The sequence below is a fragment of the Vigna unguiculata genome, chromosome 3 (genome assembly GCF_037176805.1).
Source record: "Vigna unguiculata cultivar grain cowpea cultivar isolate G323 ecotype 2 chromosome 3, ASM3717680v1, whole genome shotgun sequence".
In the NCBI taxonomy this organism is placed as follows: Eukaryota; Viridiplantae; Streptophyta; class Magnoliopsida; order Fabales; family Fabaceae; genus Vigna; species Vigna unguiculata.
Window position 1 is genome coordinate 8,041,691 of NC_140794.1, and position 21,545 is coordinate 8,063,235.

General features: G+C 38.5%; 3 protein-coding genes across 6 annotated transcripts; 2 read left to right on the top strand and 1 right to left on the bottom strand.

Moving 5' to 3' along the window:
• Positions 1 to 335: 335 nt before the first annotated feature.
• On the top strand, positions 336 to 3,463 carry LOC114177897 (heat stress transcription factor A-4c-like). 4 transcript variants are annotated; one of them, XR_014994000.1, is made up of 4 exons: positions 336 to 1,349; positions 1,476 to 2,513; positions 2,679 to 2,767; positions 3,094 to 3,463. XR_014994000.1 is itself a non-coding variant. In XM_028063488.2 (3 exons), exons 1-2 carry the CDS (start codon positions 1,134 to 1,136, stop codon positions 2,466 to 2,468), a joined length of 1,209 nt encoding a protein of 402 aa, XP_027919289.1. In that variant the 5' UTR covers positions 336 to 1,133; the 3' UTR covers positions 2,469 to 2,513; positions 2,679 to 3,463. The 4 variants fall into 4 exon arrangements, 2 of the variants coding, with proteins under 2 accessions (XP_027919289.1, XP_027919288.1); XR_014993999.1 differs by having other exon boundaries at positions 3,108 to 3,463; XM_028063488.2 differs by having other exon boundaries at positions 2,679 to 3,463.
• Positions 3,464 to 7,899: 4,436 nt separating this feature from the next.
• On the top strand, positions 7,900 to 12,133 carry LOC114178716 (uncharacterized). The gene is made up of 5 exons (XM_085671441.1): positions 7,900 to 8,350; positions 8,421 to 8,571; positions 9,868 to 9,979; positions 10,106 to 10,207; positions 10,460 to 12,133. Exons 1-5 carry the CDS (start codon positions 7,900 to 7,902, stop codon positions 11,276 to 11,278), a joined length of 1,635 nt encoding a protein of 544 aa, XP_085527567.1. The 3' UTR covers positions 11,279 to 12,133.
• Positions 12,134 to 19,555: 7,422 nt separating this feature from the next.
• Positions 19,556 to 21,146, bottom strand: LOC114179355 (uncharacterized). The gene has a single exon (XM_028065678.2). It carries the CDS (start codon positions 21,006 to 21,008, stop codon positions 19,785 to 19,787), a length of 1,224 nt encoding a protein of 407 aa, XP_027921479.2. The 5' UTR covers positions 21,009 to 21,146; the 3' UTR covers positions 19,556 to 19,784.
• Between the last annotated feature and the right edge of the window lie 399 nt (positions 21,147 to 21,545).

Genomic DNA, 21,545 nt, shown 5'->3' on the forward strand with positions numbered 1-21,545 from the left:
TCTATAAATTTCACAAATTACTTGAACCAATTACACACGATTTTCACAAATTATCTTAAATCAATGCTATAATAACGAATGACTCGTATTAAATAAAATATCAGTTAAAACTAAGTTTACTTTAATGATGTATTAAAGATAAATATTTATTGAACTAAACGTTTACCTTTATTAAATGTAGTATTAAATGTATGAATAATTTTATTTTTCCATTTTAATAATGTCTCACTTATATATACTCGCTGCTAAAGGAGAAGTTAACATCATTCATTCTAATTCTCATAGTATATTACTATAAATCAAGATAAGATCTTAGTATTTCAATTTGTTTTTCTGAATTGAAGTATAATATTATCAGATATTATTCCTAGTTCTTGTTTTATTACATCTCTGCTTGCATTTGTTCACTTTTATTTTCATTGTTAATCCTTTGGTACCCTTCCTTTTTCAAATCAAACACGCGTTGACCCTCGTTCAACCCCAAAAACAAAACTGGAAATTGAAGAAAGGATCCGAGCAATTAGAAATTTGGAATCAGCCAGAAACAGAAGGAGACCTTCTTTTTCTTCTCTGCGATTTCTCTGCTCTCTCTCCCTCCCCGTTTTCAGGTGCAAAGCTCCAATAGCGTAATTGCCATTTTTCTTTTATATAATTTAATCACTGTTGCTTTACGTGCAAGCTTCTCCAATTTTTCCCATCCAGGGAAAGAAGAACACTACGTTAACATATTTGGGGAAATTCAACCCACGATTCTTCTGTAAAATTTGTCCGAGAATAAACGTTGTTTGTCTGGGTATTTGGGGTTAGCAGAGGAGAGAAAGTTGAAAACTTTTTCTGCCTCGTGGTTTGGTTGATATAATGGGTTATGGGTTGTTCTCCTTTGGCAAATGGGGTTTTGCAATAATTGGCTGTTATTAATTTTGCTGAAAGTGGGAATTTTATGTTATTGGATTTTGTCTTGGTCAGATTTGGGAAGAAAAAAGGTTATTTTTTGGTGGGAGGTTCTATGGAATGTCCCATTGGTGATTAAGGGTTGACTTCTTTTGAAAGTTTGGAGTTTGATTTTGTGTTTGGGTTTTGAATCTGGGAGGCTGAGATTTGTGAGTGGGGTTGATTGAAGTTTGGTTTGAGTGATGGATGAGGCACTGGGTAGTTCATGTTCCCTGCCCCCTTTCCTGGTGAAGACTTATGAGATGGTGGATGATCCTTCCACGAATTCAGTTGTTTCGTGGAGTGCCTCTAGTAAAAGTTTCGTTGTGTGGAATCCTCCAGAATTTGCAAGGGATTTGCTGCCTAGATTCTTTAAGCACAACAACTTCTCAAGTTTCATCAGGCAGCTCAACACATATGTAAGCAAATTTGATCTTGCTATCTTGAAATTGTTGATGTGAATACTAATTGTCTTTGTGTTGTGTGTATTGCTCTGTTCTGCTTTTGATTGCTTAAACTGAATTGTTGCCACTTTATTTGAGCAGGGATTTAGAAAAATTGATCCGGAACAATGGGAATTTGCCAATGATGATTTTGTAAGAGGGCAACCTCATCTTATGAAGAACATTCATAGACGGAAGCCGGTTCATAGCCATTCTTTGCAGAATCTCCAAGCACAGGGTCCATTAGGGGAATCAGAAAGGCAGAGTTTTACTAATGAAATAGAGAAGCTTAAACATGATAAAGAGCGACTTCTAGCCGAATTGCAGAAATTTCAGCATGAGTGGCAGACATATGAGATACAAGTACATTGCTCGAACGATAGGTTGGAAAAGTTAGAACAAAAGCAACACAGGATGGTTTCTTCGGTTTCTCATGTATTGCAGAAACCTGTGATTGCTGTAAATATCTTGCCTCTGACAGAAACTATGGATAGAAAACGAAGGTTGCCGAGAAGTGGCCACTACTATGAAGAAGCTAGTATTGAAGATGCTATTGAAACCGCTCAAATGTTACCAAGAGAAAATGCAGATAATAGCACTGTCTTGACATTGAATGTGGAGCGATTGGATCAGCTTGAATCATCCGTAGCATTTTGGGAGGCTATTGCACATGATATTGGCGACAACTTCGCTCAAATTCAGTCAAACATGGATGTTGATGAATCTACAAGTTGTGCTGATAGTCCATCCATATCTTGTGCGCAATTAGATGTTGAAATTCGGGCTAAATCATCTGGAATTGATATGAATTCCGAGCCAACTGTAGCTGCTGTTCCAGATCCAGTTGCATCAAAAGATCAACCTGCAGGAATCACTGTCGCAGCGACTGGAGTGAATGATGTATTCTGGGAACAGTTCTTGACAGAGGATCCTGGTGCATCAGAAACACAGGAAGTGCAGTCAGAAAGAAAGGATTCTGATGGCAGAAAGAATGAAGGAAAACCTAATGACCTTAGCAAATTTTGGTGGAATATACGGAATGCGAATAATCACTCAGAACCGATGGGGCATGTTGGTCAAGCAGAGAAAACTTAGTGGCAATAATTTATTCTTCTTGCTTGTACTTCTGTACAATCACATGTAATAAATATAGGTTTGCATGGTTTTTTTATTTTGTCTACAATAAATACATTCTCCTTATTTTGGATAGGATGCATCCTCCATTGATTCGTTGCTGATCACGGTTTCTTCTAGATCTATTATACCTGTTCTGAACTGTGGTTGGTTCATGCTTTCAAATTGTAGATCATGTCACGCATCTTCAGTACTGCATTGTGCTGCTACTGCAACGGCAATCATGACTGCAATCATAACCTTAATTTAGAACCTTGATGGTATGGTTATCACTAATCTACCTTTGTTCTTTCTTCCTTTTGATCCCTTATAACGTTACTTGTACCATATGGCAGATTTTTTTGTTCACAATTTGATACCACGAGCACTGATTTTTTTGTTTCTTTCATTTTTTTATCGTCTCTAAGAACACTGATAGTATTTTTGAGAAAGTCTTGCTTCTCTGGAATGGAAAAGACTTTTGTTTTCATGAATTTATTCATATCATAGTACTGCATTTAGAGATATTACTGGAAATGGAAACTAGGATTTGTCATTTGAGAATGGGAATTGCAGTAGAGTACTTCTGCCTAAATTTTCTTCACAGAATAATTTTCACAGGGACCTATATTGTCAATTTCACTATTCTATTATCATAGACAAAAGCTGAGGCTGACATGAGGAGGAAAAGGTTCACAGGAAGAAATTCATGATGGAAGGGTAAAGTTAAATTACTGTCCAATCATCAAACTGCTGAAGTGAAAATTACATTGGATTGAACTGAACCTACGATTCAAAATTGACCTGGGTTTTGAACTGATGTGGGAAGGCCAATAGGTAATGATTGCTGACTAGTAGTTTTCAAGGACATGGAGCCGAAAGAACTTAGAAATATTTGGGATTTGTTTGGTTTTGCAAAACTTTCTCTGTTTCTATTTCTTGTTTTCGGAAATAATTACAGAAATGTTACCTTGTTATCACTTTGTTGTTTTCAAAGAAATCTATAGAAACGGTGCTGAAAACAACCGTGTCCACCATTTGTTATACAAATCAGTGAAAACAATGTAATATTATGGTAATATTTACAAGAACAAGAAATCAAAACCAAATATTTAACAAATCAAACAGGATTATAAGTTGTCACTCATTCTATGACATATATTGTTGAATAGCAAAAGGATTTACAGAAGGAGAAATAGAGCTGTTATAAGATGTGTCATACCATTTTGTAGAAGTTCATTTAGAGCAGTTATTCTGTGTTAGGCACATCATGTTTAATATCTAATGCTGAAGACAAGAATGGAAAGTGGATGCATACTGCATTGCATTTTGCTGCCATGCCAAGATAGCAAGTTTGATAAATTATCAAAATTTTGTATGCCAGTTATTTATTCATGTTTATGAATAACAGAACTATCCGTAGACAGTAAAAAATTGATCAGGTGATAAAAAACAAAGTTTTTGGTGTCCTGATTCAATTTCTTTTTAATGTTTTTCTAGTGAAATTAATTTTCATTATTCATTTTCTTAAAATACTACTACAAAGTATGAGAAACTTGATAAATAACATCCGCATAAGAAACTTGTCACTAATAATTCTAATAGAACAAGTTAATTAATATTGTAATTTAGCATCGTATTTTATTTTCTTAGGATTCAAATTAAACTACAAAGAAATAAATATAGATATGTATGTTAGCAATTAAATTCTTAATTCCTTTTTTATTTTAGACAACCTTTCAGTTTCTTACAAATTTTTTGAAAAAAATATCCTTGTCATTAAATTTTTCCATCAAATTTAAGGTATGCCATTATTACATGTCATTTATTCAAAATTTACAAACTAATGATATTGACATTATAAAAATATGATGTTATTATAGACTAAAATAATATGTTTGTAAGGATTACGGTTAAAAAAATAACATAACTATTAGAACTAAAACAAAAATATGTATATTTATACAAAGTTAAAATATGAATGACTTATTTATGAATGACTCAGGACACATCAGTTATGGTTATGGGTGTTGATTGTAAGGCCCCATTTCTTTCCTGCCTTAAAAGCTAGTGGGCTGCCCTACAGTATTGGGCCTAAAAGGCTGGCCCATGATATAAAGACCCTTAGCGTTGCCTTAATTCCACACTTCTTGCATTTTCAGAAAACCTTGCTGCAGCCGTCAACCCCCTCTGCTAGGGTTCCGCCCCCGCTGTTACGTGAGCCAGAAAGTTCCGTTACTCCATGTAAGTGACTTTCGAGTTCGTGCTAGCTCCCTTTTCGTAACTTTTTCGTGATCTGTTGTAAGAGCCCTGGCTAACCCACCTATCTGGTCTTGTCCCACTCTCACCGCAGCCCTATAGTGCATCCTTGGAGCTGCCGTGCTCGTGGTCACATAGTAGAGGTCTTCGCTAAGTTTTCCAGGTACGGGAAGTTAGAGCTCTTGTTTTCCAGTAGTTTTGGTCTGTGATTGCGTTGGTTTCTGCTTGTATGCTTTAATCCTGCGATTTGGGTATGAGAATGCTTTGCATGTTGGTTTGGTTCGATTTACATGGCTGTGGCAGTGAAGAACAGTGGCGAGACCTGTTAATCTCGCCCAAGCGAGTCCATCTCGCCTAGGCGAGATGGGCGAGATGAAACAGGGAGCTCGCCTAGGTTTATTGCGCGAAAAGTCGCCCAGGCGGCTCGCTCAACTTTTGAGCGAGCAGGCAACTCGCCCAAGCGAGAGGGATCTCGCTTCAGCGAGATCCCGCGTTGCTCATGCCCTTGTTTTTTTTTAGCCCTCGCCTAGGCGAAGGGGGGCTCGCCTGAGCAAGCCTGTCTCGCTTGAGCGAGACCCTTCAGCCTGAGCGAGGGGTTTGGGCGAGATAGCGTGGTGTTGGGTTGCATATTTGTTCTCTTGTGCTTGGACTTGTTTGGGTATGACTGCTAGGATAAGATGCATGTACTGATGTATGAATATATGCCTAATGGGTTGCTATATATGCGTGACATGATTCATGAATGATGAATGATGAGTGTGGTGGGGACTTAGCATGTGAAATGAGTATGTGGTTTGAAACTAAAGGAACATGGTATAAATATGAGACTAGGCCCCAGACTCATTGGGGTGGTGATGATCAGAGGTGTGGATTTGAGATGTGATTGATATGAGGATTAAACTTCAAGGGTTGATATGGAATTGAAAAATATAATTCAATATTCTCTTATTGCTGATTTATGAACGTTGGTCCGTGTCAGCGTGTAATTCTTTGGGGTCTCTAGGTGAGACCTCCGGGGTCGCGCTTCAGTGGTCGGGACGTAATTCCATGGCCCCTGCTAGTGGGTGTTCATGGTGGTGCCCCATCTGTATAACTAGGTAAGGATTCAAGGTAAGGTTGCATCCTGACGCTCCGAGGAGCCAGTTAGTCTCACTTAGAGTGAACTGACTCTTGTGGTGGGAGTAGCAGGAGGCCTGAAACTCACTGAGGGCTAACCTTGTGGTGGGAGAGATTTTGATTCATTGTAACACTGGTAACACATAGCTCAGGATCGAGCAGAGGTATCCACAACAAGTGCAAGCATCCGCTGAATCCGACCGAGTTATACGTATCCGGATGAGTCGAGTCGAGTCGAGTCGTAGTGTATTGAATGAAGAGTCATAACATGTTTGGTTGCTATGTGGATGAGATGATGAAAATATATTTAATTGCATGTTGAATATGTTGTTGGCTCTAGCTTACCCGTTTCGTTGCATGGTTGTGTTGTATGTGGCTGTTTTCCTTGCGATGATCATCAACTTGGTTGATGGGAGCAGATGGGCGAGGTTCTCATGGTCAACAAGCGAATGGTGGTTCCGCTGCTTAGCCATCTGGGCTGGAGTTTTCTTTGTGTTTTATTTAGGGCTATGGCCCGTGTATCCCTTTCTGTATTTCTACGCTACACTCTATGTCGTATTCGTTTTCAGCTTTCCTTTGGCATCGTGGTGTGCCCGAGTTTTGTCGGGGTTGTGTTGGAGACCCCAGGACTACGCTACTGTACTTATATTGTGTGACGTTTTCCTTTAATTTCGCTTAATAATTAAATTGGACGTTACATTTATGGTATAAGAGCGGTCATTCCTTAGGTCTGTGGACTTGGATGTCCGCTTAGCTTTCTCTGCGTCTTCTGAGTGTTCTTAGTTGATTTTTTTTTCTGTCTTTATCAAGCCTAACCAAGTGATTTTCTATGTGCCAGTGGACTATGGCACCTCCTCGTAGGAATTCGCAATCATCCCAGGGAGACGTACCTGATATCGCCAGAGCCATAGAGGCGATGGTAGCAGCTATGACGCAGCAGAGTGCTGCGATGATGCAGCAGCATGAGGCATCTATGCAGCGGCAGGCGGCGTCGCTAGAGCAGCAGCAGGCAGTGATACAGCAGATGGAGGCTGCGAGGATAGCTGCCGAGGATGCTCATCGGCAGCATATGGAGGCCCTTCGCCAGTTGGAGGAGAACAGGGCGACTGCCCCTGTGTTTGGTCCTGAACCACGACCTGCAGTTAGGGAGTGGAGCCTGGAGGACTTTCTGAAACACCACCCGGCGAAGTTTGACGGGAAGACCAGTCCTGACGCCGTAGACCAATGGCTGAAGGACCTGGAGCGCATCTATGATGCGAAGATGTGCCCTGCAGAGAACAGGTTGGCGTTCTCTGTGTACATGCTCACGGGGGAGGCGGAGCATTGGTGGAGCAGCACCAGATCCATCCTGGAGGAGAGGGATGAGCCCGTGTCATGGGAGATTTTCAGGGAGAGATTCCTATCGGAGTACTTTCCTGATAGTATCCGGTACGCCAAGGAGGTGGAATTCCTCCAGTTGACCCAGGGAGGGAAGACAGTGGCAGAGTATGCTGAGAGGTTCAAACACCTCAGCCGTTTCTACACCCTACCACTCGATGAGGAGTGGCGATGCAGGAAGTTTGAGAACGGGCTCCGCGGTGACATTCGCTTGATGGTGGCACCCTTGTCCATCAAGGACTTTGCTTCTCTGGTAGAGAAGGCCAGAGTAATGGAGAAGATGAAGCGTGAGGTGGAAGGTCAGCGCCCACAGCAGCCACAGCCGCCTCAAAGGATCAGTGGACCATCCGGGTCCAGGCCCAGACATGAGGAGCGGAGGAGACCATATGATAGACCACACCATCAGCCTCAAGAGTCTAGGAGCTTTCCTCCGCAGCAAGGCCGAGTTCGGTGCTACTCATGTGGAGGACCCCACCCGAGGCACGCCTGTCCACGTAGGGAGGGTTACCGTAGATGCAACAACTATGGCAAGGAAGGCCACTTTGGGAGAGATTGCCCCAACCTTGCTAGGGCAGCGACACGCCCTCCAGTTCAGGCACCCTAGCAGCATCAGGGGAGAGACAGAGGCAACAGGCCTCAGGCGACGGGCAGAGTCTATGCTATGACAGGAGCAGAGGCGACTGGTTCAGGTAACTTGGTTATGGGTTGCTGCTTGATAGCTGGTGTATCTTGTTGTGTGTTATATGACTCTGGAGCGACGTACTCCTTTGTGTCAGATAGTTGTGTGAAACGTCTGGGTTTGCCAGTAAGCGAGCTACAGTGCGAGCTCGCGGTGTCTACTCCGGCGTCGGGATTGGTCACGACGTCGTCTTTGTGTGCTCGGTGTCCAGTGGAGGTAGAGGGACGCAGGTACAAGGTGAATCTAATCTGCTTGCCTCTGCAAGACTTAGAAGTGATCTTAGGGATGGATTGGCTCTCTGCCAGTCGCGTCCTTATAGACTGCCGGGAGAAGAGGTTGTTGTTTCCCGATTCAGAGGATCTTGAGTTAGTGTCCCCCCAGGGGGCGGTGAGGGAGATTCAGAGTGGCGCGCAGTGCTTCATAATCTTCGCTCGTATGGAGGTGGGAGAGAGAGAGACCATCAGTCATACCTGTGGTACATGAGTTTGAAGACGTGTTTCCAGATGAAGTACCAGGGTTGCCTCCCAGTAGAGAAGTGGAGTTCTCTATTGACCTGGTACCAGGGACGGGTCCGGTATCGATGACTCCGTATCGTATGGCTCCGGCAGAGTTGGTGGAGCTCAAGAAACAGATAGAAGATCTGATGGAGAAACAGTTCATCTGACCCAGTACTTCACCTTGGGGAGCACTAGTGTTGTTGGTAAAGAAGAAGAACGAGAGTTCACGTCTGTGTGTGGACTACAGGCAGCTGAACAAGATGACGATCAAGAATAGGTATCCGCTTCTGAGGATCGATGACTTGATGGATCAGTTGCATGGATCATCAGTGTTCTCGAAGATAGATCTGCGATCGGGTTATCATCAGATTCTGGTAAAGGCTGATGATGTACAGAAGACAGCCTTCAGGTCGAGGTATGGCCACTATGAGTACGTGGTTATGCCGTTTGGTGTGACCAACGCCCCCGCAGTGTTCATGGACTACATGAACAGGATCTTTCGACCTTTCCTAGATAAGTTTGTCGTAGTCTTCATAGACGACATCCTTATCTATTCCAGGACTCAGGAGGAACATGCAGAACACCTGAGGTTGGTGCTTGGTGTTTTGAGAGAGAAGCAGTTGTATGCCAAGTTGTCCAAGTGCGAGTTCTGGATGGATGAGGTTCAGTTTTTAGGGCATGTGATATCCGCCCAGGGGATTGCAGTGGATCCGGCAAAGGTAGAGGCAGTGATAAAGTGGGAAAATCCTAAGTCAGCCACAAAAATTAGGAGCTTTGTGGGGTTAGCAGGCTACTATAGGAGATTCATAGAGGGATTCTCCAAGATAGTGGCGCCTCTGACTTTGCTCACCCGGAAGGACCAACCTTTCACTTGGACGGAGAAGTGTGAGGAGAGCTTTCAGGAACTAAAAAGGAGATTGACGAGTGCTCCTATATTGGTAATTCCGGATGTGGGGAAACCGTTTAAAGTCTTCTGCGACGCGTTTCATCTTGGACTTGGTTGCGTCTTGATGCAAGAAAAGAAGGCAGTGGCATATGCTTCACGACAACTTAAGGTGCATGAGCGTAATTACCCCACTCATGACCTTGAGTTAGCAGCGATAGTGTTTGCCTTGAAAATCTGGAGGTATTATCTATATGGTGCTCAGTTTCGGGTGTTCAGCGACCACAAGAGTTTAAAGTACTTGTTTAATCAGAAGGAGCTGAACATGAGGCAGAGGAGGTGGATGGAGTTCCTGAAGGACTATGACTTCGAACTCCTATATCACCCAGGGAAGGCAAATGTGGTGGCAGATGCCCTGAGTAGGAAGACGGTACATACAACACACCTCATGATAAAAGAGGTAGAACTACTAGAGAAGTTCAGAGACCTGAGGATACAGGTGGAGTTGGGGTCCGAGTCCATTAGGTGCAGTACCCTTACTATATCTAGTGACTTCTTGGGCTCGATCAGAGAGAGGCAGTTGTTGGATGCTAGTCTAAACAGAGTTAGGGAACAACTTGGATCAGAGGAAGCCAGAGACTTTGCTATAAGTGATGACGGCATACTGAGGTTTCGAGGCAGAGTATGCATACCGGATGATGTTGAGTTGAGAAAGTTGATTCTTGAGGAAGGACACAAAAGTCGTCTTAGTTTGCATCCTGGCATGACTAAGATGTACTAGGACCTCAAGGAAACTTTCTGGTGGCAGGGGATGAAGAAGGATGTGGCTCAGTTTGTATCCGCCTGTCTGACGTGTCAGAAGGCGAAGGTGGAGCATCAGCGACCCGGTGGCGTTCTACAGTCGTTGGAGGTACCGGTGTGGAAATGGGACAGCATCTCCATGGACTTTGTGACTCATCTTCCACGGACTTTCAGAGGACATGACACCATCTGGGTGATAGTGGACCGATTGACCAAGAGTGCTCATTTCTTGGCGATGAACTTGAGGATGTCCATGGCCAAGTTGGCTCAGTTGTACATTAGGGAGATAGTAAGACTTCATGGAGTGCCCTCGAGCATAGTTTCCGACAGAGACCCGTGATTCACATCCCGATTTTGGCAGACGCTGCAGAGTGCTATGGGTAGCAAGCTCACCATGAGTTCAGCGTATCACCCTCAGACAGATGGCCAGTCTGAAAGGACGATCCAGTCGTTAGAGGATTTGTTGAGGACTTGCATATTAGATCATCTGGGCGCTTGGGACGAAGTATTGCCTTTGATAGAGTTTGCCTACAACAATAGCTTTCATGCGAGCATTGGCATGGCACCATACGAGGCCCTTTACGGCAGGAGGTGTAGGACTCCTCTTTGCTGGTATCAGGATGGAGAGGCCGTGTTGGTTGGACCCGAGTTGTTAGAGCAGACCACCGAGAAGGTGAGGATGGTGAGAGATAGGATGTTGGCTTCGCAAAGTAGGCAGAAGGCCTATGCGGATCGCAGGAGGAGGCCTTTGGAGTTTGCAGCGGGAGATCATGTGTTTTTGAGGGTGACCCGAACCACGGGCGTGGGAAGGGCTCTCCGCTCAAGGAAGCTTTCGCCTAAATTCCTTGGCCCGTATCAGATCACGAGGAGGATTGGACCAGTGGCTTACGAGATAGCCTTACCCCCGCAGTTGGCGAACCTCCATCCGGTGTTTCATGTGTCACAGCTAAGGAAGTATGTATTCGATCCGGCCCACGTGTTGGAGGCTGAAGATATACGGATCAGGGAAAACCTCTCAGTGGAAGTACCACCCATAGCTCTTGAGGATAGTAAGGTTAAGGAACGTCGTGGGAAGAGTGTTAGCCTTGTTAAAGTCATCTGGGATCGGAGGACGGGTGACTCGACTTGGGAGTTAGAGGAGGACATGAGAAAATCACATCCACATCTGTTTACCTGGTGAGTCTTTATTTTCGAGGTCGAAAATTTTGTTGGTGGGGAGAATGTAAGGCCCCATTTCTTTCCTGCCCTAAAAGCTAGTGGGCTGCCCTACAGTATTGGGCCTAAAAGGCTGGCCCATGATATAAAGACCCTTAGCGTTGCCCTAATTCCACACTTCTTGCATTTTCAGAAAACCTTGCTGCAACCGTCAACCCCCTCTGCTAGGGTTCCGCCGCAGCTGTTACGTGAGCCAGGAAGTTTCGTTACTCCATGTAAGTGACTTTCGAGTTCGTGCTAGCTCCCTTTTCGTAACTTTTTCGTGATCTGTTGTAAGAGCCCTGGCTAACCCACCTGTCTGGTCCTGTCCCACTCTCATTGCAGCCCTATAGTGCATCCTTGGAGCTGTCGTGCTCGTGGTCACATAGTAGAGGTCTTCGCTAAGTTTTCCAGGTACGGGAAGTTAGAGCTCTTGTTTTCCAGTAGTTTTGGTCTGTGATTGCGTTGGTTTCTGCTTGTATGCTTTAATCCTGCGATTTGGGTATGAGAATGCTTTGCATGTTGGTTTGGTTCGATTTACATGGCTGTGGCAGTGAAGAACAGTGGCGAGACCTGTTAATCTCGCCCAAGCGAGTCCATCTCGCCTAGGCAAGATGGGCGAGATGAAACAGGGAGCTCACCTAGGTTTATTGCGCGAAAAGTCGCCCAGGCGGCTCGCTCAACTTTTGAGCGAGCAGGCAACTCGCCCAAGCGAGAGGGATCTCGCTTCAGCGAGATCCCGCGTTGCTCATGCCCTTGTTTTTTTTAGCCCTCGCCTAGGCGAAGGGGGGCTCGCCTGAGCGAGCCTGTCTCGCTTGAGCGAGACCTTTCAGCCTGAGCGAGGGGTTTGGGCGAGATAGCGTGGTGTTGGGTTGCATATTTGTTCTCTTGTGCTTGGACTTGTTTGGGTATGACTGCTAGGATAAGATGCATGTACCGATGTATGAATATATGCCTAATGGGTTGCTATATATGCGTGACATGATTCATGAATGATGAATGATGAGTGTGGTGGGGACTTAACATGTGAAATGAGTATGTGGTTTGAAACTAAAGGAACATGGTATAAATATGAGACTAGGCCCCAGACTCATTGGGGTGGTGATGATCAGAGGTGTGGATTTGAGATGTGATTGATATGAGGATTAAACTTCAAGGGTTGATATGGAATTGAAAAATATAATTCAATATTCTCTTATTGCTAATTTATGAATGTTGGTCCGTGTCAGCGTGTAATTCTTTGGGGTCTCTAGGTGAGACCTCCGGGGTCGCGCTTCAGTGGTCGGGACGTAATTCCATGGCCCCTGCTAGTGGGTGTTCATGGTGGTGCCCCATCTGTATAACTAGGTAAGGATTCAAGGTAAGGTTGCATCCTGACGCTCCGAGGAGCCAGTTAGTCTCACTTAGAGTGAACTGACTCTTGTGGTGGGAGTAGCAGGAGGCCTGAAACTCACTGAGGGCTAACCTTGTGGTGGGAGAGATTTTGATTCATTGTAACACTGGTAACACATAGCTCAGGATCGAGCAGAGGTATCCACAACAAGTGCAAGCATCCGCTGAATCCGACCGAGTTATACGTATTCGGATGAGTCGAGTCGAGTCGTAGTGTATTGAATGAAGAGTCATAACATGTTTGGTTGCTATGTGGATGAGATGATGAAAATATATTTAATTGCATGTTGAATATGTTGTTGGCTCTAGCTTACCCGTTTCGTTGCATGGTTGTGTTGTATGTGGCTGTTTTCCTTGCGATGATCATCAACTTGGTTGATGGGAGCAGATGGGCGAGGTTCTCATGGTCAACAAGCGAATGGTGGTTCCGCTGCTTAGCCATCTGGGCTGGAGTTTTCTTTGTGTTTTATTTAGGACTATGGCCCGTGTATCCCTTTCTGTATTTCTACGCTACACTCTATGTCGTATTCGTTTTCAGCTTTTCTTTGGCATCGTGGTGTGCCCGAGTTTTGTCGGGGTTGTGTTGGAGACCCCAGGACTACGCTACTGTACTTATATTGTGTGACGTTTTCCTTTAATTTCGCTTAATAATTAAATGGGACGTTACATTGATTATTGATCAACAATTTAGAAAATAAAATAATATTTTATACTAAATATTATTTTAATATTTAATTTTTCATACTAAGTTACTAAGGTTCATTTTCTGCCTCTAGTAAGGTAGCAATGATAAATTTTTGTTATTTCACATATAAATAAATGATGTGAAAGAACTACATTTTTCTTAATCACTAAGAATATTTATCCTTGACTCAGTTCTTGAACAAAAAAAATAGTAAATTTAATGATGGGTTGAGAGGGTTCAGACTTACCCAATCCATTAAAAGCTCCGGGTTCTTTGCTATTAAGGTGACCATTGTTAAATATATTTAAGTAAAATATTTTAGAATAAATTAGAAATAAAATAAACTTTCATTATATAAATAAGTACAATTTTTATTTCTTAAATCGATTTGATGAAATTGAATTAGCCATAAATCTACCTTTTAATAAAATATAATAATTTATCACACATTTATACATTATTTCTGAGTTTAAAAGGGAAATTAGTGTGAATAAGCTCCTCCAAATGCCTCTTGATCCCTTAATTTATGCTCATGTTATTTAAACAAAGTATTGTTTCAGATTAATTTTGATGCATTAAATCTTTATAATATTTTGTGTGTGAATTATTTAAATTAAAAGTAAAATAGAGAATGAAGAATACTAATAACAGAAATGAATAATAGATAAATAAAAAAAAAATTATTGTATGAATTAATGGGTCATATCATATAAATGTAGGAATATATATATATATATATATATATATATATATATATATATATATATATATATATATATATATATATATATACACACACGAAATAATGGTCTTATTTTATAAATTAAATACGATTTTTTTATTAATAAGATTTATACTATTTTTATAATTCATTAAATAGTCGTTTAGAATTATATAAGATTGTTTGTATACTTTACCTTGGATAATTTTTAAGTGTATCTTATCTCCTATAATCGTAGACTATATTAATGAAAATTATAAAGTCTTAGAAAATATTTTAATTAATTTTTTTTAAACAGAAAAATGAACCCATAAATCCCTAATAAAGAAAACTATATAATATTTGATTTTCTGTTATGAATGAAACCATGATAACAATGCCATTTTGTTTTAAAAAGGATAAAACAAATGTATTAAAGGTTACATATTAGAAATCTACATTCAATTAGAAGTAACAGTGGAAATGATAATGTATTAATATCTTTTCTACACATAATGGACTTCTGATCTGACTTGATTTCAAAGATTATTTTCCTTGATAATTCTTTTATTTTTTTGTTTAATTTTTGTCATCTAGCGTTTGAGTTTGGGAAGCAAAAGAAAAGAAAAAGTATATGAAAGTATTTTTATATTAATCCTAATTAAAAATATATATTTTCTTTATCATTTTTCTTAAAAAAACTAAATATTATTCTTAAAAAAAAAATCTGTAAAACTCAACAAATAGATTAGCATTTACCTATGTTTGATGCCAATTTTGGAAAACAATTGTTTTGCGGTGAATCTCATCAATAATTTCTGTCTTCATATCTCCCTTCTTAATGAAATGAAGTTATATTTTTTTTTTCCTACAGGATTTGTATTAAAGTAAAATGAAGTTAAGAATTGTGTTGTCGCGTCATGAATTGAATGCATTGATTGAATGTTAGGACAACACATTTTGCGCCTTGGTGTAGTTGAATCCATGATGTATATTGCTGTTTAATACTACTATGTAACTCTTAATTTGATTGGACTGCTTCAGGATCAATATATTTAACCAGCATCAGCCACGTCAAACTGTTTAGTTTCTATGCCAAGAGTGCTTAATTTTATGACTCCTCTTGCTAGACTTATGGGATGCTCCTATGATAAAATTCAATAATATTCTTCTTCTCCACAAGTCCAATCCAAATATAATAAGATTATTTTCTTTTAAAATGAATTACTGTTCAAAGATAATTATGAATAAAGATTTATTATTGTTCTTTTGTGTTGAATGGAGAGTAGTGGAAGACGCTGATTTGGGAGATTGATCTCATAACAACACCTCGCTTTGTAGGTGGGATTTGAGAGTAATGGTGCTCCTTTTACTAAAGTATTTTTGTCATTTTATTTGAATGAACGAATGGAAAAAGTTACACCCTTTCATTCCTTAAGGTATATCCTCCTTTTAACCATTGTTGTTTCCTCCTCTCCACCATTGTTATTGGTGGAGGCCTTGCATGGTTCGAGACAACATAGCTTGGAACTTGATATGTTTTATAACTAGATCGGTGAACGAATGGAACCAGTTCCATTTTAATTGGAACCTGTTCTGTTTTGGTACAACATTCATAAAACTGATTTCATTTGACTTATATCCTATTATGTTTTCATGTTTGTTTTCGTATGCTATTCTCATTTTTATTTATTTGTATTCCATGTTTTGAGCTATTTTATCTCAAAAATAACTTTCAATACAATTTTAACTAAAATATGACGGTATATATATATATATATATATATATATATATATATATATATATATATATATATATATATATATATATATATATAATTATAACAAGGTCTAACCCATATTATTAATCGAGCAACAATATTATCATACTTCATTTATTAGTACAATAAGATAAAATGTTGAGAAGTGAACATTAAATCTAATTTAATTTTACAAAATTAACTTATAAAGAAAGGTTTGCATTTTCAGGTGTTTATAAATTTATCTTATCTCTAGTCAAAGCACTTACATACCAGATGTGAGAGTAAACATTAATGGATGATCTAATAATGATCTTATAACAGATATCATGTTAAGAAATAAACTTCAAATCTAATTTAATTTTACAAAATCGACTTATAAGATAAATTTTACACCCAAATATATTCTATAAAACTCTTTAATTGATGTGAGATTTCAGAAAAGAAAAAAAGAAAACTAATCTTAACTTTTAGTAATTTTCACGTGTTGAGTAATTTTTACCTGTTAATGATAATTTTCCTAAAAACTAAAAACGTTCCAGTACCGTAATTATTTAAAAAATTCAAATAACATTGACAAAATTAAAAATTTTGTAATAACTTTTTCTTCTTATTATAGTGAAAACGATATATGAATATTCTTTTTACATTCATCACCTTTTTACTCGATTCTTTCTTAATAGTTTAATAAATCATTTAACTTGCAATGGAATGGTTTTACAATTTGAAGAAGGTAATTTAGTGTAATAATTAATTGTAGTACATAATTCCATGCATTAATTTCTTATTAAAGTATATAAAAGACATAGTCGGTTATGCGCCTCTTTAATAACAAATTAATACATGTAACTATATACCGTGTTTTATGTGAAATAAATAAAGTGAATAAATACAAAATCATAAATGTATTTTAAAAATTAAATTATTTACATTTTAATACTAAACATCATTTTACTTTATTTTAAGGGTTAAATATGTTTTTTATTTCTTGACTTTGAGTGAATTTTGAAATTAGTCTATTTTGAAACTTTGAACCAATTTAGTTCTTCATTTTTTTTTTTTCAAAATGCATGGATTTAGTCCGTTTAATAAACTTTTGTTAAGTTTCTTTGACATTTCAAGCACATTTCATAATAGTATTTGACTTAACATTAAAGTAAAAATATGTCAAACAACATAAACAGCTCAACTACAATCATGAAATGTGTACGAAATATCAAATAAACCTATCAAAATTTGATTAAAAGAACTAAATTCATATATTTTGAAACATATTTAACCCTTATTTTAATTGAAACAAAGTTAAGCTCAATTAAATGTTAATTTGATATTAATATTTTTATTTTTATTGTAAAAGAAATGAATAAAATAAGTTAAAGTTGTACAAAAGTATAAAGTTATATTAAAATTTGAATGATTCTTTAATTCCACGTAATTTCATGGAATGCTATTAAAAAATTTTAAAATTTGTTTCAATATTACAAAATAATTACTTTATATTTACTTATTTTAAATTTTATTTCATACCTATTTTTATTAAGTGAACAATGGTATTTTTTTGTAATTTATATATTACTTAAATAATTTAACTATGTTATCACGTCAATTAAATTTATATAATTTTTTTACTTATTTTATTTATTTATTCTGAATTCAAACTACTTTACTTTTTTCACTATATTTCTCATTATTATTTTTCCTTTTCACCCCACCCGCAATTCAAAGAAGGGAAGTAAATTTTGAAGTATATTATCAGTAAAATCCTAGAATAAAAAGCAATCCAATTTTTTTAATTTAAATAAATTGTGTTTTAACCTATAGGTTTTGATAGTAAATAAATAATCATTTTCTTACTTAAATAAATAAATTTATTAATGATAGTGAAAGTTTTACACTATCTCGCTTTGTCCAATAATATCGGGCGACTCACCACTCAACCATTTTTGTTAAAAAAAATGCTATGCAGTTTATTTGTAAATGAATTGACAAAGACGTGAGAATAGTATAAGAAAAATAATAAAGTTAAACACTATATAAAAATAAAAATACAAAAATACGTTTTAAAATTTTGACACAAAATACTTTTAATTATAAAATTAATGTTATATGTATATATATATAACTACGGTCTCGATCTCTATCGTGTATTTAATATTCTTTCAACAATCCTAATAGTTCGATTCCATTGTTTTTCGTGGACGAGATTTTTACCATTATCCCTACAAAATTTCCCTGTTTTATGATAGCTATGAGTATCCAATAATCATGAAGCCAAATTGTAGAACAGAAACCTTTACTGCTACTATGAATTGATCACATTAAAACCCATTGAATTCTGCATCTAGCAACTTCTGCTTACGTTGAGTGATGAATATGAAGATGCATCTATATAGAATGATCGATGCCAAAATCATAAATGAAAACATTAATTTGATCATGCAAAGGCTACCTGCAGCATGATTAAAGTAGAATCACCAATTTATGAGACCCTAGCAAGTAGGTTAACTTTATTATTACTTCTGCTTTTTTATAGGTATCCCAAGTAACCACCCAGTTGACTTTAAGAGTTGCTGAGGTCTCATGTGTAATTGGGACTCACTGTTATGTTATTACCTAATTAAGCATTGCGTAGATGTAGCTTAAATGCCTCACAAAAACTCATTAGGTCATGGATACAGGTTTTAGGTTTTAGGTAAGGTACTCAAATTATGTATAATTAATTTTTCCCATACTGTAGATGTAGATTATAATAATAATACACATGCATACTATTTGCTTCTATCATTTATTCATCCCTTATGGTAGATCATCAGAAATGGTACCATTTTATGGCCTCACCTAATGCTCCCAACCCACTTAAGAAAGTTTTGAGAATTTATACCAAGCTTTATTGCCAAAACTAACATTGTGAACGTAATTTCATCACTTCTCAAACATTTTCAAGTGTGTGTGGTGTCTTCAGAGGGAGACAAGCCAATTCATTTAAGTAGTTTGGTTTAGACTACATATCACACTGAAATAGGGAGAAGGAACAACATATTCTTACAGGGTCCTAATCAACCATGTGACGGTAGGACATACATACAATGACTCAAACATGCTCATCATGATTCTGCTTATTTGCAAAAACTCAAGTGATAGTTTTTGGTTAAACGAGTCCTACTTCATCTTGCGCATATTCAGCTCATTAACTTGCAACCATGACATTTTAATGTTTAACTAAGTTATAAACTTAAACCCTACTGATACTTATGGAATGTATAGTCAGGGATGCAAATAAATCACTGAGCATAATTGAACATTACCATTTATGACATTCTTGTGATAGTTTATTTGCATATTGCCGCGATTTTTCAAAACTAAATAATTAAAAGGTGCAGGTAAAGCTAAAGGTGTATCTGATGGTGTCTAATACTGATCACGAGGAGTGAAGAACAGTCTCCTTTCTCTTTCTTTCATTTCCCATAAATATTTAACCACAGTTCTTCCACCGGCATGGGCAATGTCTTATGGGTCTAGGATCATGCTGATGTGCATAGCAACAATGTCTTTTGTGTTCGTATGTGCATTCTCTGTTTTTGGAAATTTTTATCATTTCGAATTTTGGATTCCTTGTTTCCTCTAAAAGTTTCGTGCTTCGGCCTTAAAAACAGTGCTAAATGATGAACATGTTGATACAAGCTTACAAGAATCCTAGCTTCAACAATATAATCATGATTTGATCATAAAAAGCTTGGATTATTTAGATTTATATGCACAAAGAACTCCTACTGTTAAAATAACTCGTTATTATTAATCTAAAGTATGAAGTTCGCTGAGATGTTGATGTAACTCCTCTTGAATTTTATACAGAAGATGAGAATAGAGAAATTCTGGTAAACTTAGAGCATAACTGGAACAAGGGTAAGTATTTACAATTCTGCAAATGTTTTCCTACAAGCTAAACATTTTGTTGTTAATCACAATAACAGCATTGCTTGTGTGATTGAATACCCGAACTGGCTCGGCTCATGCAAAACCATACTTGCTTGAAGACTTGGATGATGAGATCATGGTACTCATTAGAATTCAAAGTCAGATAACATGCTAGCAGATCTTGCATTTCTTCTGGCTGCCTGATCTGTTTCTCTGTGATCATCTCAATCATTGAATCTCTGAAATCCTTCTGTGGATCCAAAGAACATTTCACCACCGCAAAGCTATCTAACCCTTCTGTTTCCTCCACGATTTCCTCTTCTTTCTTCATCTTCAGTTTTGCTTTCTTCTTCTCTTCTATTGCCTTTATTTTGCGGACTTCAACTTTGGAACCCATTCTTGGAGAATGTACTCTAACCTTGGAGTTCTGCTTTGGTTTCCTCCTCTGGTTTTCTCTGCTCACATGAAGCGATTGCATTTGTTGGTTACTCTTTGCTTTCAATTTCATCTCCTCAGTTTGTTTCAGATTATGCCACTCAGAATCCAATTGGGGACTACTCACTCTAGCTTCTCTGAGATTTCCAAGGCCAGAACTTTTGGAATCTACAAACAAATGCTTCCTTGGCGTGCAAATTGTTCTGGGTGACTCATATTGCAGCACATCATTTTCTAAGAACGGACTTGATGCAAACCCAGCTTCCTCTTCTGCCTTTTCCAATTTCAAGAGCTGCTCTTGCAAAACTCTTTGTGCTTTCCTCTCATATCTCCTCCTCAAGGATTCGAGTTCCTTTACACTCCTGGCAGCTTCATTCAGCAATGTTGTTTCTTCTCTCAGTCCAGTGTCCTTCTGCTTCAACTTCTGAGTGACTTCTCTTCTACCTTGTCTTTTAGCATTATTCAATCCAGCGGGGAAACTTGAGGATGGAATGACATGTTCAGCATCCAATTTGTACTTGGGTGGCTTCAGAATATCATCACTTTTTCTGTGCTCATTACCCTCTTCACCAAATGAGAGTCTCCAGAAAGCCTCATCATCCCCTCCATAAAACCTGCCTCTATTATTCCCACAGGCATAATGGGGTGAGGTATCTGATGGAGTTGAATTCTGCTTTGCATTTTGCTTGAGTGCGCCAGGTTTTGGCTCTGAGTTCATTCTCATATGCTTGAACTTGGAAAGCCATGAAAAAGGAGACACATGAGATGCGAAAGAAGGCCTAGAAGAGGAAGAAGGAGAAGGAGAAGGCTTTTTTCCACCCCACTTCATAATTTGCTCTGTTGTTGTGTTTGGAACTCTAGATTTGGTGAAGATTTTCACTTGAGAGAAGATAAAGAGAAGAAGTGAAGTGCATAATGGGTTGGGGTGTGTGAGAGAGTTGTAGCAGTTAGTGGGACGGTTAGGCTGTTAAATAGGAACGTGGGTTTCTTACTGGTTTTTTCTGCTATGTTTTCAAAAGAGATACCCGCCCCAATTCCTGTGACCACTTTTCCCACTTTTCCTGCTTTTTGGTTTCTACTCAAAAAAAGATTTGTGCCAAGGGGGGACCTCTTTCTTAGGCCCACACGCTAATAATAACAAATACACAAATTCTTAATCAGAAATTAGGTTGCGGATATCAGAAAATGGTTATGAACATGGTACATTGTAATACTGAGGTAGTCCTTTGTAGTAACAACAAGAACTAGAATTGTAGAGAGTTTGAATGTTGCAGTGTATTTGAATGAACATTAACTTTGTTTTCAATATGTAGAAGGCTCTGTAAAAGGTATAAGACTAAAGAAGAAAACAGTTTCTTTTTGGATT

Excerpts from the sequence above, each read along its gene's own strand:
- LOC114177897 (XM_028063488.2), top strand. The coding sequence starts at position 1,134 with ATGGATGAGGCACTGGGTAGTTCATGTTCCCTGCCCCCTTTCCTGGTG. Across the intron at positions 1,350-1,475 it reads TCAGGCAGCTCAACACATAT|GGATTTAGAAAAATTGATCC; the intron begins GTAAGCAAATTT and ends TTATTTGAGCAG.
- LOC114178716 (XM_085671441.1), top strand. The coding sequence starts at position 7,900 with ATGACAGGAGCAGAGGCGACTGGTTCAGGTAACTTGGTTATGGGTTGC. Across the intron at positions 8,351-8,420 it reads GTGCTTCATAATCTTCGCTC|ATGAAGTACCAGGGTTGCCT; the intron begins GTATGGAGGTGG and ends ACGTGTTTCCAG. Across the intron at positions 10,208-10,459 it reads GCGTTCTACAGTCGTTGGAG|ACGCTGCAGAGTGCTATGGG; the intron begins GTACCGGTGTGG and ends CGATTTTGGCAG.
- LOC114179355 (XM_028065678.2), bottom strand. The coding sequence starts at position 21,008 with ATGAAGTGGGGTGGAAAAAAGCCTTCTCCTTCTCCTTCTTCCTCTTCT.